The sequence below is a fragment of the Mycteria americana genome, chromosome 1, assembly GCF_035582795.1.
Source record: "Mycteria americana isolate JAX WOST 10 ecotype Jacksonville Zoo and Gardens chromosome 1, USCA_MyAme_1.0, whole genome shotgun sequence".
NCBI lineage: Eukaryota > Metazoa > Chordata > Aves > Ciconiiformes > Ciconiidae > Mycteria > Mycteria americana.
Genome location: NC_134365.1, coordinates 65591268 through 65609455, shown reverse-complemented (window position 1 = coordinate 65609455; position 18188 = coordinate 65591268). Strand labels below are relative to the sequence as shown.

The 18188-nt window shown below is 39.2% G+C and overlaps 1 protein-coding gene across 3 annotated transcripts in view; it reads right to left on the bottom strand.

Annotated features, from left to right (window-relative positions):
* Positions 1–18188, bottom strand: part of DGKI (diacylglycerol kinase iota) — a 153360-nt gene that overhangs the window by 81471 nt on the left and 53701 nt on the right. For all 3 annotated transcript variants that reach the window (XM_075503567.1, XM_075503574.1, XM_075503559.1), the window contains 2 exons: positions 18069–18180; positions 15355–15554 (listed from right to left, as the gene is read on the bottom strand). In XM_075503567.1, the coding sequence (XP_075359682.1) occupies positions 15355–15554; positions 18069–18180 (312 nt within the window). The remainder of the gene's footprint in view (positions 1–15354; positions 15555–18068; positions 18181–18188) is intronic.

The window sequence follows — 18188 nt, the reverse complement described above, 5'->3', positions numbered from 1 at the left end:
CATGCTGCCTTTTAAAAGTTGAAATACTGTGCACTGTCAAATATACAGCCTTACTTTCTTCTTTGTCTCAATTTTAAGATATTTGGCCCACAGCATTTGCACTGCTAGTATAAATGCCAATCAGGACAAGCGACATCTCAAAAATGTAAAGTTTTTCTTTCTTTTTAATCAAGCGAGCAATTTTCTTTTTGACCTGAAAATACTACAGACCTGACAAAACACATGGTTTGTGGCCATCTCTTGGTAGAGCCACCGGGACAGCAAATAGCAATTATTTCAGCATTAGCTTATTGCATGCTTTCTCTCTGTAGGTATAAACAGCTCTGTCACATCTGGACAAATGAAAATAAAGATTGAAAATCAAGTCCTAGTTAAAAAAAAAAGCTCTACTGGCACAAGTACTCTTTGCCTAAAAAGTGATAAAGGATTATAAATTGAGGGTGCCTCCAAAACTGGAGTGTAAGATTACACCGTAGAAGGATCTGTGCGGAAGAAATTCACGTTCTGAACAGGAATTTCTGTATTAATGATAAAAATAAACCTAAGACACATGAAGAATAGCTTAGAAGAAATCATAAATGCTTAACAGTGGCAGCAACACTGACACGCTCAGAAACATATAGGCTGCCCAATGTTTTTCCTGTGCTGATTGACAGGGACTATTGCATCAAAGTGCCCCAAGATATCAGCAAACTGCCCATATTTAAGAAAAGTTTTTGCAGTTTGATAACAGACACCTGGGATGGTAACTTTCAGCACAGCCTCAGGGGGCAGCTTTCTAACTCAGGTGCCCTTATGTCATCCTACAGAACAGCACTCTCCACCTGCAGGCTCTACAGCTGGCTCAGCAACCTGGAGAAGATGAGTGCATGCAAATGGAGGGGAAAGGTGCATAGATGGAAGAACAACATAATTGCACTGAGCCTGACATTTCTTTCTTTCTTTTTCTTTTTAAGACAAGTTTAAATGTCACCTCGCTGGCTGAGAAATGAACATAGTCTGAGGAACTATGTTCCCTTCTAATTTCTATAAAATGCAAGTTCAAAAATGAAAATCATAGATTTTATTTTTAGCCAAGAAAAGATAAGAAAATGTTTAAGTCAGAAAACATAGGAATTTAACTGCATAGTCTTTGTCTAAGAGGAAAAAAGAAATAATTCACTGCATGTAGTAGGGTTCATGCAAATGACAGACTGACAGCTCTGAAAAGTGAAGTCTTTTATGCACTGGTACAATACGGGAAGAAGCTACGTTGCTTTTCCCATAATGTTCTGCCACCGTGCATTATGATGAAGGTAGCTCAGTCTTCCAGCCGACAGGTTCACAACCTGGGGGTTGTTGGTAGGTGTGGGGAAGGGACTGCTTGTGAATTACCTCTGCTTCTTTGAACTCAGCTGGGAGGAAAAGGGGCGGGGAGACAGGAGAATTCAGCAACTTATTTCTGTTGTAACACTCGACGATGCTACAAATGGCATTATTCAAGGATGGCATAGCCATCCTTGCTATGCGCTGAATTAAGCCAAGTGTAAACCCAACCCAAAAAACTGTCTCAAACTGTCGTTCCTCCTGAAACTAGAACTAAATCTGTACTGTTGTGTTGAAATGTTTGAGCAAACCAAGCTGGAACTCTATAAAAAAATGCTTTCCAATCCCCAGTTCAAAATAGCCACTCGACCAAAAGCTGATACTCCTGCGCAGGAATTACTCAGCCCAGCAGAAGGTACATTTGCCCTCCAAACCAGAACCACACTATAACCACCCCCTACTTGCTCTTTTCCATTTCTTCCTTGCTACAGAGCTCATCTGTGTATGATGCCCAGACCCTCCCTTCCACTCTGTGACCCCGTGCTGTGATTTCCTCTAGAATGGAGAGCAGCACTGGACGAGAGTTTAGTACAGGAACTTTGCATCTTCCCAAGGTAAACTGTAACTTTAACTCCTAATAGAAGATCACCAACTCCTTTCTCTCCTGATTTGTCCTTTTAGATCTTCCATAGCAGATATCTGAGTGATACTTGTCTTTCAACCATCCATTGCATCCCATCAGTCTGGCTTCCCCAGCAACCTACTGGTGTCCTTCACTGTTAAGAGATGAGTTTGTTTATGTATTTTTGTACCTCTGCACTGTCTGTGCAGAATTTACTACAGCTACGAGATCTTTAATACTTCCCACTCACATTTCACTTCCTCTCCTTCCACACACTGGCCTTTCTCATGTTCCTTAGTGCATGGCAGGACAGGAGTGTGCCTGATACAGGCAACTGGAGACAAGCCATGCTCTACTGTGGGAAATACTGGGGACAGGGCAGGTGATCCTCTCCCCAGCTCCCATGTCTCCCTGTGAGCTTGTCTCAGTCATGCAGTTGTTTCCATTTCCAGATGTTGAGGTGAAACAATTCAAGCAAGCCTGAGGTCACTAAAAAAAAAAACCTGTTAATTTTTTTGTCTGAGCCAGAGCAATCATCATTGAATCAGAAGTGATTTTAAAAGTTGCTTTTTCAATATTTTTATTTGGTACTTATATGTAACTATCATGTTTGAGTTTTCAGAAATGATAATTTTTCTTATGGTCCCTGGTTTAGATAAGAAAGAGGAAGGAAAAAAAAAGAAGGATTGATGTTGCTAAGTTCACACACCTAATCTTTGACAGAAGCAAGAATTCAACAGAACTCTTCAGCCCAAAATTCAATCCCTTATTCCCAAGGCCATATACCCATTCTTCCCCAAGGCTACCTTCATTAGGGTAAAAGTTAGGTTTTCAATAACAGTACAGTGATTTCTTTGTGTTGCTTTTTTCCCTACAGTCTCACCAAGATTTTTTTACTTGTAGATGAAAATGGAATGCCTGAAAATATTTGGATTATTGTCTGAATAGTTATTATTACAAACAATTCTAATTCAGTATTCTAATTCTGTATTCTCCACTAAGATTTTTTTAAAATTATCATCCAGACCCAAGATTTTTTAGTTCTCTGGGAAGATAATGTAAGAAAAATCAGCAGAACTATCTTCCTTTTATAGTGCTTTGCTTGTAACAACTCATTTGGCATAAAAATACTAGGAAAGCTGTGTAAAAGCAGTTATAGTAGTGCTTTGCTTCTCAGTGTCTAAGCACTAGTTCAAACAAGAACTTTCTTGGAAACCATTATCAATGAATTAGTGGTAGACTTATGTCCTACCACACAACTGGCCTCATTTCAAACATATTGCAACAGGTAATCTGAATATCACATGAAAGGGGGAGAGGAAAAGAAGACAGGGAAACAGAACAGCTTCTCCAAGTGTATGTTTGGAGCCTTTATGTCAAGGTGAGGGGATGGTCTTGTTGACCCTATATTCAATGCTCAAGACCACCTGCAAAAAGGGGAGGGGGGGATGTTAAGCCTCATGCCAACATCTGGCCAGTCCTTAGTTAATTACCATCTGTCTCCCTGCAGCCTCCCTGGGAGGACAGGAGAGTGTTTGGATGCCAAGGGGAGAGAAAGACAACACTGACCTCTGTAGCTATGCTGACTCACTTCCTAATGCCACATAAGAAAGGAAAGCGTGCACCTTCTCTTTACAAATGTTATTGCCTGGCTTGAAGCCGGTGGCAACCTATTGCATCTCCAACATCACCTTCCTGAGTCAAATTAGTCCTTTCATCTGAAAAGGAGAAGTGAGCAAGGCCTTTTTATTTGCTTGGAACTGGAGGAGGAAAAAGGTCTAAAATCAACAGCAAATCTAAAACATTTTTGTTGCTCCAGGAGCCACATGCACTCTCCAAAAGCACCTTTTAACTAGAAAATACCCAGGAGGTACTTCCCATGCTTTTGTAAAAAATATTATTTTTTGGTACATCAGTGCACTGTATATCTCTGAATTTGCTTCTATGGAAAAAACAGGCACACCATCTTAAATGTAATGTATTACCTGAGGAGAAATAGTTCCTTTCCAGGGAGGGAACTGGGAGGGGTGGGAGGGTAATCAGCTGGCAAGTGTTAGAGTTTCCTGTTCTCCTGTTTCTTCTCCTGTTCACCCCCTTTTTATAAAGACATGGAACTACTACTACATAAGCAAGCTGTGTGTGCTAAAACATACAACTGCAGAGAAACAAGACTTGCCATTTTGCCCATTTGAAAAGTTTAGCTATCTTAGTCATAAAAATGTAACCTTGGAAACAGCAGCTTTCTATAGAAAATAAATTATTATCAGAAATAGGAATGCTAAGAGGTCCTTTCTACAGGGTAGAGATTTTATATACTTAGCTAAATCCAGTCACAGGTAATACATTCATAACTCACATTTATATGTATATGTATGTGCATACATACAGCTATAAATACAAAAAAACATTTATTCAGTGACTGAAATCCAATGGTTTTGTTCATGATTTATTTGCAAATACTCTTTGCTCTGTCAGAATACAGTTGTTGAATGACATAATATTAATGTCTCACTAAATTTTATTACCTATTCAATATAGCTTTGGCTCTAAAATTCACTATGTGAATATTCATTCTTTGTGCTGACTGGCAATTGACACCAGGGAATATTGTCCTCATCATCCAACTAATTAACTTGTTCACTCACAGAACTCATGAGTTCCATACAGAGGTCTATTTAATGCAGCCGAGGAAAACACTTCCACCATCAATACTTCTGTAGTCTTTACAGATACTGATAATAATCCATATTATTATATGAATCGCACAATTTATCTTGTTCAGACAAATTCAGCGTATTCAGAAACTGCAAAGCTTAAGCACATAAGCACGTCCATGTAAAAGCTAATAAGGTGATGAATGTCACTGAAAGCAACATTAGTACGATGTTAATAGAAATGGATGTTTCTAAACACTGTAGAAAACAACTTGCTCAACTGTAAGGAGAGGAAGAAAAGCTTTCTCAACAGAGCAGTAGACAATTTAAAATTAAACTTGAAGGGATTGCTGCACTGCAATTCAACCTAAAATATTTAAATTTCTTACACCTATTATTCTTCAAAATGGTGTATTACATGGTCAATTAAAAGTAATTTAAAGTACAGATGAATTAATTCCATTACCTCCTAAAGAATCTAATTAAGAACCTTATTCCCCAAGCACACCAATCCACAGAACTACATCCTAAAGGTCATATGCCCCGTGGGATCATAAATACAGATTCAGGTCAACTGAAACATTCTGTTCATTCATGTGGATTAGATATAATGGTTCCATTTAAACACAAACCTAGATATCAGTCTTCTCAAATCAGGAGCATAGATAGGCTAGTTTACCATATTGAATTTTATCTGATGGACTTTTGATTAGCTTGGACCAGAAGTGCACATTCAGGGCATTATTAAGTAACAATCGAAATGAGCCTTGTAGAAAAGCTATGCACATTATTTAGTTGGAACAAACTATGAAAGATTCTACAGAGATGTTATGAGGTCCTCTCAAAATTATTCCACTCGCATCAAAAAGATACGTAATTTCAGTAACAGCGAATTATTTTCTTTCCTTTTTTAGCTGCAAAATGGCTGAACAGTACAAGGAAATTGTATTACTATCAGAAAAACAGCATTTGACTTTTCCACAAGAATACAGAAGATCAGCTAGATATTGAATAATTCCTATTACAAGGAAAAGGGCATGCATTCTGGGAATTCTTAAAACTTGTAGACATTCATTAACATAAACAGTTAATTTAAGTTTTATGGTTTTTAAGTCTACCCTTCTGTGAGAAGATATCCATCCCACTGTATACCAAGTTACACATCAGAATCAGAACCACTCTTTTTACAGGGATGTTGACTTAGAAAGTCAACATCATGCTAGATAAACTGTTTGTAATGTGAAGTCATTTTTAACACCACTCACCCCACTGCTGGAAGTTGCTTACCAAAGAAAAAAGGTATGCATGTTTCCCTCCTATGCCAGAACTATCACATTTTTGGGATTGTAGAAGTGTTACCATCACCACCACCACCTCCCGCCCCACCAAAAAAAACAAACCCCAACCTAAAAACACAGAGCTTTGACAAGAAAGAATGAGAAGGGCTTTTTTTTAAATCCCTTTCATTCCACCACTTGTTCAAACCCACAGAAGCAAAGCCACATGTACCTATTCTGAGACTACCAGCAGAACCTGATCTACTTCCATTCACCAAGAAAACACACTCAAGCTTTTGATGAAGCTGTGACTTCCTCCTCTCACCCCTATTAATCATCCAGCAACAGGCAAGAGGATGCCAGCCAACTCACTTGGAGCACAGCTGGTTTTCCTAAGAAACATGCTCCTGCCTCCAGTCACCCAGGAAAGAAAACAGAGTGAGCTTGGGTCCTGCCCTTGGCACTCCTGCACAGCACCCTGATAACACTTCTGCCATGCCACCAGGTTGATTCAACTGGGAAGGTAGACTTTTAAATTATATATGCCCTAATCCCTACATCAATTATTTATGAACGCTGTGAACTGTTTCTTATGCTTTGTGTCTGCATAGAGGAAGGAAATAATAATGAACAGTCCAATAACTCTACAGAATCCAGAGAAAAATCTCTCGTAGATCTTCCAGAATACAGCCCACACCAGCCTACACACATACAGATTTTAATGATTCAGTAAACAGAACAGGAATCTTCTAGTGCCCCTCCCTTGCAAAAAATAAACTTTAGGAAAAAAAAAAAAAATCACACTCCTCTGGGGCATGTTTGCAGTGACAGATTAATGAATTACCTATCTCCTAGAGAAGAAATAAACATGCAAAATTAATTAAGTGTTCCATTGTTTAGAACAATTGGAAAAAGGAAAGCAGCAACCAGAGGAGAAAAAGAAATTAACTTTACTTTTGAGATCTTATTGGCAGAGCTTGGAAATGATACATTAAAAATAAGTGTGTTTTTCACAGCATTTATCTACTTAAAATATAAGAACTGCCACAATACAGCAGAATCATCCAGCCTCTTTTGATGGGCAAATTTCAGTGCTTCACAAAAGTCTACTGCTATTTTAAGGCAAAGCTCTTGCTAAGCTCTTTACCTAAAAAACCCCCCCTAAAAATATAAACTCCAACACATATTTTTTTTTTCTTTCCATTTGATGAGTGTTATTGCAGATAAGCCAGGTTAACCCAACTGTACTAAACCCTTTTGCACTTTCTTACCTCACGCTTGCTTCAGCAAGTGCTCGAGCGTTTTGCTGTATAAGGGCTAGACCCACACATACACTTAATCACGTGCCAAAGTGCCAGGAAGAATCCTGGTCTTTGTTTTCTTTCTCCTTCACCACACTAGCTGTAGTTCTCTCGCACTTTACACTTCCAAGCACAGTGGATTCTCCGATAGTAATGATGCCACTAAACAGAAGCCCACACGCTAAACAGAAAAAACTGACAAAGAAAAGATGAGACTCAATTCCCTATAATTCATGTAATGGAGAACAGGGAGAAGATATATATGAGCATTTTCATCCTTAACTATGCATTTGGAGAACAGTTAACTCTAACACTTTCTCCCTTATGCCTTGTCTCCTGCTATTCTTTATTAGACTCTCCGCCTAGAGACAACACCCATATTCAACCTAACCCGCAAAGCTGATTCTGTTTGGCATTTGGATCTCTAAAAGCAAAAAATTATTTCATATTACTCCTTTGCTATTCATACAGGTTTTATATGCATACCTTGCTGCAATCATTACTCTAAACTCTATAAAAGAGTATAAACTATTTACCAATAAGGTGATAGTTTTATTTTCATTTATGCAGATTAAAAAAAAAAAAATCATCACAGGATATCCACAGTGCTTATTTCACTTGTAAAAGAACAGTAAAACCTACGTGAGTCAATTATGTTTTATTTTTCAAATGGTAATTTTTTTTCAGAACTCCTTTGCATCAACCACACAATGCAAATGTACTGTCACATGTGCATCCTTCTCATCTCAACTGAAGACCCAGCTGGAAAATGCAAGTCTTTACCTTCCTTTTAAAAAGCCTCAATTAAAAATACAACACTTGCATTTACTTATGCACTCTGTATAAACATTTGAAATGGATCACACTACAGTTCTACTGTCTCTGCAACAAAGACCATATGTGCCTAATAATTTTGGCTGCCCCAAATTCCCATGCATATCCTGCTGCAGAGAACCTGAAATTTATCTAAGACAGCCTGTATCCATCACCAGGTCTCAGCAGAATTTGCCCTGCTGTTCAGTGCTAACTGGAAGTCTGGCTCTTCCTATGTTGTTCAACAAAAAAAAAAAAGGAACATTTGAATCTCAAAGCCATCACAATCCAAATCAAATTTCCCTAATACCTCATGGGTTCTTATTTTTAATTTGCCAGACGCATTAATTGGCAGCCACAGTGCAACAGCACGTTTAATCTATTTTTACAGATTTTAAGATACAGAACATCTTTGACTTACAAATTAGTTTGGGGCTCACAAGTCTCTCTCTCTCCCTGCCTTATCCTCACAGCTGATATCAAATGAGACATTCAAATGAACGGTATCAAAACTTGGAGGTCATTTTCCAAGGGATATCCCTCAACTTGGAAACAATACCCATTCTCCCAGACCCACAGCTTACTTAAATGTTCTGTGTAAGCAATAAGGCTTATCTCAACTTTTTTCTAGAGGCTTGCTTAGACACTGAATCAGTGAGACAGGTTATTTGTATTACTTTCTCTGCCTCAGCAAAGTACAGCAAAGATGATCCAGGGATAAGGCACACTGAACTGGAAATCCTTCCTTGTTCGCAAAACAACGAGGAACTGGCAGCTTTCTGAAGTTTCACAGAATCACAGAATGGTTGAGGACGGAAGAGACCTGTGGAGGTCATCTGGTCCAACCCGCTGCTCAAGCAGGGGCCACGCAGAGCAGGCTGCCCAGGACAGTTTGTGCCCATTGCCTCTTGTCCTGTCACTGGGTACCGCTAAAAAGGGCCTGGCTCAGTCTTCTTTAGACCCTTCCTTGACATTGATGAATTCACACCTGAGCCTTCTCTTCCCCAGGCTAAACAGACCCAGCTCTCTCAGCCTTTCCTCACAGGAGGAATGCTCCTTAGTAATCTTCATCGCCCTTCACTGGACTCTCTCCACTAGCTCCATATCGCTCTTGTACTGGGGAGCCCAGAACTGCACACAGCACTCCAGGTGTGGCCTCACTAGTGCTTAGTAGAGAGCAAAGATCACCTCCCTTGACCTGCTGGCAACACTCCTAATGCAGCCCAGGATACCATTAGCCTTTGCCACAAGTGCACGTTGCTGGCTCATGGTCAACTGGGTGTCCACCAGGACCCCCAGGTCCTTTTCTATAAAGCTGAAATTTGCTCTTAAAATTATTCAGTCAGTTTTCCCAAATAACTCTTGGTTTGTTGAACATTTTATACGCCATCTATTGCACATGCTCAGTCTTTAGAACAGAGAAGTGTTGGTGGGTTTTCTTTTAGCATATACCATTGACTTTCTTCTATGATAGAATAATAATCATTCTTGGAATCAAGTTTCTGCTCTGAATACCTGGGTTTATAGCTCTGAAATCTGTTATTTTTCAACATGTATTTCAAATCCTTTCTTTGATAGTCCTAACCTGTTTAAAAAGATGTTCATCATAAGACTGGCAAAGCAAGATGATGAAAGGGATGTCAACACAAAGCAAAACATGTCTTTTTTGACTGAAAGTAAAAAAGCGTTTCTGAAGCAAACTACACTGCCTGAGCTGACATATTATATTAAGCTGGGCTTTGGTTTTTTGTTTGGGTTTGGGGGTGGGGGTGGGGGTAGGGGTTGGGTTTTCTGGTTTGTTTTTTTTTTAATTGTGGACACACACAGGTTTTCATAATATGGTATGTTTCCATAAATGGGGTGAATTAGAAGATACCAACATACAATGGTACAAGTGTTTTTAAGTGCCAATTCACCACATTTTTAAAAAGACGTTAGGCTCTTGAATAATTTAGCTACTATCTAGCAAGTTAGTACAGTGGAGTTGCTGACAATCAAGATATTGCCAAGGTGACAGCGGGGAGGTCTCCGTCTTCAATGCAGCTGCAGCCAATGTCACACCACTGCTCTGGGGGACTTGTTTCCTATTTTGATCAGCTGTATCTGGAGATACGGTTTATAGCTCAGTTTGTTCCCCGTATGTTTTTGATTACAACCAAAGGATGGAAAGCTCTCATCTCAACTGTTTCCAGGAATGATGCCTGGCGCTTAACTTCAGAGCTGACTGTTGCTATGGATTTGTCTGGTGAGCTGGACTCTTGGCTGAACCTGGTCACTGTCACCAGACATGCCCTGCTCCCCTGACTCGGGTACTGTGGAACCATGCCTTTGCTGGTGAGGCCACTGCCCTATGCCTACCATGCTGTTACCTGAGCTCCCACTTCCCATTTGTCACTGGATTTTACTGCCTCACCTCCTGGTTGAATGACACACAGGGTAACAGCAAAAAAGTATGGAACTTTGAAAGTAGAAAAAAGACCGATACTCACACAGTGAAGGAATCAGGGGGAGCTGAGACTCTCCTCAGGTCAGCAGACTGCACTTTATGGATACTATAGGCAGCAGGAAATGAGTGGCCAGGAGAAAGGCAACACACAGTGTGGACAGACAAGGAAAAAGGCGGGGGGGGGGGGAGAGAGAGAGAGAGAGAGTGGAAGAGAAGAAAGAAAGACATACAACATTTAAACAGAACCAAAAGGAATGTGTCACATAAAAGTTGAATGAAGAGACATGCAGAGCTCCAAGTTCACACTAGGAAGCCAAGAGCAACAGAAGACATGCAAATGGAGAAAATCACTGCTACATGGCACACAGGAGCTTTCTAAAGACATGAGTGAGGAGGACCAATGACAAGCTAGGCACACGGCTATACAAGGAAGACAAAGAGCCCCAGGATATGTTCCACAGGCACTGAAAAATTTCAACACAGCAGACTTTGGAAGCAGGTCCAGAAATGCAAACAAACATCAAAGCCAAGATCTGAATGGATGGAATTGTCTCCAAAGGTTGGCCAACTTTAGTTAACGTTTAAGAATAAAAAAATACCCTTACTGGAGATTTTGTATCCACAATGACAAATTGCTGTCTCCATTCTTCTTTCATGTACCTTAGGGAAACATGCATTTTATATATAGTGACTCCCAAGACTGACTCTCTTTTAGTGTTTATAACTCAGATGGTCCCTTTGTTTCTGTAAAGTGTATGGAATATGTTTTACCTATAAGCTCTTCCCTCTTCTTTCTCTTCCGTCATGCAAGACATTCTTCCTCAATCCAAACTAAAAGCCAGTGAAAGCAAAATACCGTCTTTTGAGGTTCAGAAAGCAATCATTAACTGAAACTTACTGAGCAGCACACTAAACTGTAGTTTCTAATCAGAAAATGACTCCTGGAAAACTGAACCACAGCTGCTGCTGTTATTCCACACACATTTTGCTTATAGCTCACAAGAACCACATTCTTGGCTTGATCACAGAAAACCAAGCTATATGTTGTCTCTTTCACATGTTACCATGATCAGTAGTGGAGAATAGGAATGAGAACTTAGCCAGCAAGTCTTTTAAGGGAAGGAGAATAAGAACATAATTCACTCTTTTCCAGAAAAGCTGAGTCTGCTGATCTGGCTGTACCAAAAATTTGCTTTTGCTGGTACAAACAGAAAAGACATGAGAAGAAAAGAAACCCACCTTTTTTTCCCCACAACCCCACTATCTGCCTTGTTTCAACCAATCCATAACCAAGTGTGAACAGCATCATCTTACCCTGTATATTCCTTGCACCTAAAAAGTTGCTTCTGGCTTGAAACACTTTATTGGATTGTTACTTATCTCCACTGTAGAGCAACGCATTGTAGGACAAGGAAGAGATTATGCCTGCCTTTTATGTTTGGACAGCCTCCATTAGAAACAAATTAGAAGCACTGTAACTGTATTCACCAAGTAACGACTTCCCTCCACTATGCTTCAACTCAAAATTTTAAAGTTATCAGAAGAGTACAAACCATAAACAGGTCATCCTCACCTACTGAAGAGTACTCATATAATCACATCAAAACAGCTTAACTTTCCAAAAGGAAATATTAAAAAAATGAATGTTGATGAATGCTAAAAAGACAGATCACTAGTTGCAGCAACTAGTCCATGAATGGTTCGGGACAATTGATATACTGAGAAATTTGTTTGTAGACAAGTCAGCAGTGAAAGATGAAATAACTGAATAAAATATTAATTGCCAGTAATTCACCCAGCTATGACACAACACAGCATGTTATATTTACTCGTTCCCTAATAGCTTCAATGCAGCTTTTCACGCTGCTGCTATCAACAGGGAAGGGAGGCTCCTTCAGTTTAAGTAGCCCCACAGAAACAGTAGATTTTTATTCCTTAATCTGATTCCATGGCCAACTTTTTTTTTTTTTTTTTTTTTTTTAGAGACTAGGAACCTTTACACTGTCAAAAGTGCTGCTGAAGTTTTTCTCCACACCTTGAAAAAGGCAAATTATTCAGTGACAAATAAAACAAGGACTCTCAACATATAGGAGTTCCAGCCTTGAACGTCTGTGTAGAACCACATGAGGCAGTTTCTGTGCAATTAGAAGGTGCTGGAAGCACAATAGTGGGCAAATGGAGGGAAAAACAGGTCAAAGAAGGTCAGATCCCTTTTTCGTATATACAAGTATCCTCTCGGAGCGTCCACAGGTTTTGAAGGAGAACAGCTGCAATCAGGAAGATGGCAACTGTGACAGTCAGAAGAGAATCATGGTTCTAAAGCCCTCCCGCTCCCAAGTGAGAGAAGCATGAAATCTCTGTTCTTCTCACTCAGCTACATTACATATGGGCTTTTCAATTTTAAAATACTATTATTCCCTGGAAATTCAAGTGCATCCACAAGGCAAACAACAAACTCACTATCCTCTCTAAACCCGCTCTCCTTAAAACCTCCAGAACAAAGGAGAACAGAGTAAGAAAACAGAAACACAGTGTAAGACTTCTTCAAATTAAGTCTTTTTCTACTTATGACACTGGACTAGCTAAAACTCCAAAGAGCATTCCTACTCCTCTCCTTATCTAGCAATAAAATCAAAGCCAACAATAATAGCAACTCTGCATTACTGTGATGCGAGATAACTTTTTAATCACTTTCCTGGGAAGAAGGAGCTCAAGAACAGCTGTCTAACAATTAGTGGGATAGCTCCAGACCCACTTACTTATCTCACACATCTAATATTCAGATGACAGTCATAAGAGAACAATCTATTGTCTTCAATCAAATATAAGGCTCTCTGGGAGATTTCAATGTAATAGGGAGATATATTCCAGATATCAAGTTAAGAAATGTAGATAAACATATTTTATTGAAAATTTTCTCTCTTGTGAAATACTGCAAGTCAGCATCATATTGAATGAACTTCTTTACAATACTAAATGCTTCCTGGAATTTAACCTTTGACATGCCATTTACTTTTTATCACTCCAGGAGATTCAACTCCTCTCTCTCACTCCCCTTCAACACTTGAGAGCAAAGTACATACACAGAGAGATATATAGGTATAGATGTAGATATAAATATATATACACACCATTTCTGATACGTGAGGCTGAGACTAGAGTCCCTGACAGATCATTTGTATTTTCCCAAGACATAGGTCTGCAGGGAAATATCTCAGCCAAATCAAAGGACTGACAGCAATGTAGTCTACCAGAGCACACTGAAATCAAGCTAAGCCACAAATAAGATCCTCTTGACAACTGGCATATATTATGAATCTGTATTTCCCTACCACAGTTTAAACTCAGATCTTAAAATCCGAGCCTAACCATGCTAATTATCAGATCGAAATACCAGGAATTTTCATTTTGCATTTGCATTAGCCTCCCTCAGTGTAGAAAAAGATGCCCCAGGATTGCTGTCTGCTCGATTCTAGCTTTCGCAAACAATTGAGTTGTGGTTGGATGAAATCAGGCATCACTGCCCACAGGCAAGAGTCTGCTATTCTTCACTGCTCAAGAGAGATGAGTAAACCTTACATATTTTCCAAGCAAATAGGAACTGCACGTTCCAGATATAGTCTTCTACTGAAGCTTAAAGCATTAGTCTCAGTAAGAGAATACAGAGTGCTAAATTGAACAGGGAGATGTTGAAAGTAACCAGGGAGGCTTTGATTACATGAACAAATTGACAACCAGCAGATGACAAGAAGCTCTAAAGGGCTGGAGTCAAAGTTTGAAGTGAAGCAATATCTTCCACTAGATGATACAGTTGAAAGACACAGAAAACCTTTAAGATACCTGAAGAGAAAAGGCGTGCCTGAGACCTTGTCTGTTTTTTACAGTTATATGAGTTAGTCTAATGAAAGATATTACATCTCTTCATAAACTTTGCCTCACCATTACAGCTGCAACAGCAAAATCCCCCACCCACCTCCACAGAAAAATGAAATCCTCAGTGCATGGATGTTTGAATGAAATGTGGATCCTTGATAACTTTAAGCCTTTAGCTCAGTGTCTTTATAGAAGGGGCAGACTGTTTTGCTTCACTTTAAGAATACTTGATGAAAAACAGCAAAGGCACTTACTACGTCACTCATTTTAGCAGCGATGAAGGCCTTCTATGTGTGAAGTACAATAATCGCCTCTATAAAATAATCTAAACTATTTTATTGGACAAGCATTTTCACAGGTCAAAATTTGAAAATGTTTTTGGTGTTAAAATATATCTGCAGTGCTTACACATAAGGTTTAATTATGAAAAGGAATGTTAGTCCTGTCTTCTTCTTCGCGTGTTCCTGGTTTCCAATTATCTTAGTTCTTAGCTTTTCTCTATTCATCTTTAGACTACTCATTTCTCATTTGGGTTTTTATACTGGAGCAGGATTCCCTGCGAAGTGCAAACAGCCCTTTCTGGACCTCCAGGTCCTTCTCCACAAACAGTCCCAGGCAGCATGCTCCCACAACAGATACTACAAGATATCCTAAGTAATTCTTGATTATGGCAAATTGTTACAGGACCTCCAATGGAGCTTAAAAAGCAGAACAATAAAGTTGAGAAAATGAATCAAAAGAACCTCAAAGGCAAATGGCATACATATGCAGAACTGTCAGAAGCCAAGAGGCACACTGCTGAGCCTGCACAAATGTCTCTAAATAACGGAAAGATACAACACCTTTCTAAAAGCAAGACAGAGAGTAACCCAGAAGATAAAAGAATAAAAGAAAATCAGGTAAGTATTTACAATACGGTGGAAAGGGAGTTCAGAAGGTGTGAATTCTTTTGTTGTTGTTTTTTTTGTAAATGCACTGCAAGTCCAGTACATGCAAAATCCATGACTGAATATGCTGCCCAAACGGGCCTCCTGCCATTAGGACATGCACATATCCAACTCACTCATTCAGCAAAGGCATGGATGTTCTCCTCTTGCTCTTCTGCACCATGTTGGCTTGGTTCCTTAAGGAGATTCGAATGAGTGAGGGAGCCAATCGACACGGTTCGCCGTCCACTTGCATGGGAATAGACTTGTATGTTAAAAGTGTCACCTCACGGCATTGATGCAACCTCTCTCCATGACCACCCACCTGGAGAGCAGCCTGGGAAAAAAAAACAAACACACACACATACAAGCAAAAAAAACCCCAAACAAACAGAAAAGACAAAGAAAAGACACCTCAGAACAGATAGTTGAGGCAGTTAAATCCAAAATGCAGTTTTGCAGGCAGCATCCATTACACAGCATTCCACAGGTAAGGCATTCTAACGAGTCACAATGGATGTATTTTCACTCCAAAATTGCAAAGCAGGACTTAAAATTTCACAAGGAAAAGTGGTGGGCAAAAAGCAGATATCTAACCATGTGCATTGCACTTCTAATCACCTTGGTATATGTCAAGCATGTTTTATACACACAAATATATACACACGCATGTGCATGCACAAATAAATACCTGTGTTTATTCTTAAAGTTTTTAATTTGCTTTGGTTGGTCTGTTTTTCCATTAACAGTAATGCTACTAATTATTTGCTCTTTAAAACAACAACCTTAATTGGGTACATCTGCGAGACAGAAAAACGATTTCCCCTTCCTGAACAGAATACAGTCCTTAATGTGAATTAGATAAATCTAAAATCCTTATTATGAAAGTTTACACAGCAACTCAACCTCGAGACTAGACAGGCTGAAAAGGGCAAGCAGAAGGACCCTGTGAAAAATAATTAAATATCATGATCAAGAATTAATTTCAAAGAAATGAAACAAGCAGGGCAATGAGCAGATCCTTCGAGTTCTAAGCAGATATGTTTGGGCAGAAATGTATTTTTTTAAATTTGTATTGTGAATATTAACTCTCATCTATCAGGTGCAGAAAAAAATCCTGTATTAATGCACTACTAACAGAAAGCAGCCTAAACACAAGTCAAGATCTTAAGCCTGCTCTGCGACCTTAATATTATGGATCAACTGATAATATGGTCAATAATATTCATAATAACACTTCTTACAAAGTACTTCTCTTCCTTGGTCTCACAGACTTTCTTGGGTATGACCAAGCACATCTGGGAGACATACAGAGCAAGTAAGGATTATATCAATACAGCCTAGGGTTACAACAGTTCCTCAGCATCACAACCAATGTTGTAGACCCTCAGTTCTGAACTAGGCTTCCTTTAAAGAGAGAAAACAGCTGAAAGGCCCCTACTACTTAAATTCAGTCCCAGCTGAAATTGTTGGTAGCTTTGAGATCACTCTAGCTACTGGCAGTAGCTAGAGACACATTAGTGGTAAACCCAAAAAAGACTCCAGCTGCAAATTGCCAGTTGGTACATGCTAAATAGACTTTTGACAGCGTTTTCAGAAACACACCCTAAAATCTTCACAAGTGAAGTAACAAATGTTCATTCCACAAGACCTACTAGGCTAACAAACAGAATTCTGCTTACTTGTAGGTTATTTCCCTAATCCACTAGATCCATCAAAAAAAAGAGACCAAAAAAGAATACTTAACCCAGACTTCTAAAGAAATGATTTCTGAACAAGGCAACCTTTTACTTTTGCTTGCTCTGAGGATTAGATTTGTCCAAATTTCTCTTTGAGGAAGCAAACAGCACTATCATGCGTATTCACTGAATGTGATATGCACTGAGGGCAGGTCACACAGCAAATAAATGTGTGAGTTCAGTGAAAACAGACTTATCCATGTTAGCTTTAACCTAGTCCACACAAGACATAGCAGCAACAAAGGCCTAAGAGTATGGACTTAAGCATGGCCTAAACAAACCTGCCAGGAAGCCCTGATATGTGTCTGCTGTTGGCCACACTAAGTTCAAGCTGCAGTGCCTTAGGTAGATTAACATTAGCACAGGGATAACTACCAACTCTCTGACTGCATTTAATCATGCTCTGAAGAGACCGTCACTGTGTTTAACCACTGTGATAGCAGGACACTACGGTATTTACAGTGAGATTGCTTTTATAGTAACTCAGCTTTAGTTCACTTTAACAACAGCATTGACAGAAAGTGCACTGCCAAATTAAAATTGTTGGTTGAATTTTCTTCCCCTAGCAGAAGAAAAAGAGAGATAACATTTGTGCTAGAAATACTACTAGATTTTCCACAGCTGTTACTACATTTTCACAACATTTTTAGTGGGCATATGGAAACTGTATGGGCATATAATTTTATATAATATTTCATATTTGTTTCCAGTACCCAGTTTTAAAAAAAAATTGAACTTTTATGGCATAGATTGAAATATATATAAAAGCTAAAAAGAAATAGCAGTAATTATTTGACCATAGGACATTCCCACAGTAAAAACGTGCATGCACGCTGTTTTTACTGTAATAATCTTGCTGTTTAACTTAGGAGCACTGCACATGCAAATTAGCCATATTTGCAAAGGTACATTTTTATTATTAAATAACACTTCTCTTATTAGAAAACTACAACTTGTCCCCCTCATTTAAAACCTAACAGCAGAGCATGTTTTGGCCTTAGCTGACTGAATATGTGGAATCATGGTAGTTCTTCAGTAATGAGGACAACTTTGCACTCTGTAACACCGCCCACAGAATTCACCAAGTCTGGTAGCACCTGCAATATACTCACCAGTGAGGCCATGGTGAACCCAATGACTTCAATGTAGCCATCGTCATGGCGCTGAGGCTCAAAGTCTCTGTGATCTCCAGGGTTTCCCCAGGGCATTGTGCCAGCACAATACCTACAGAA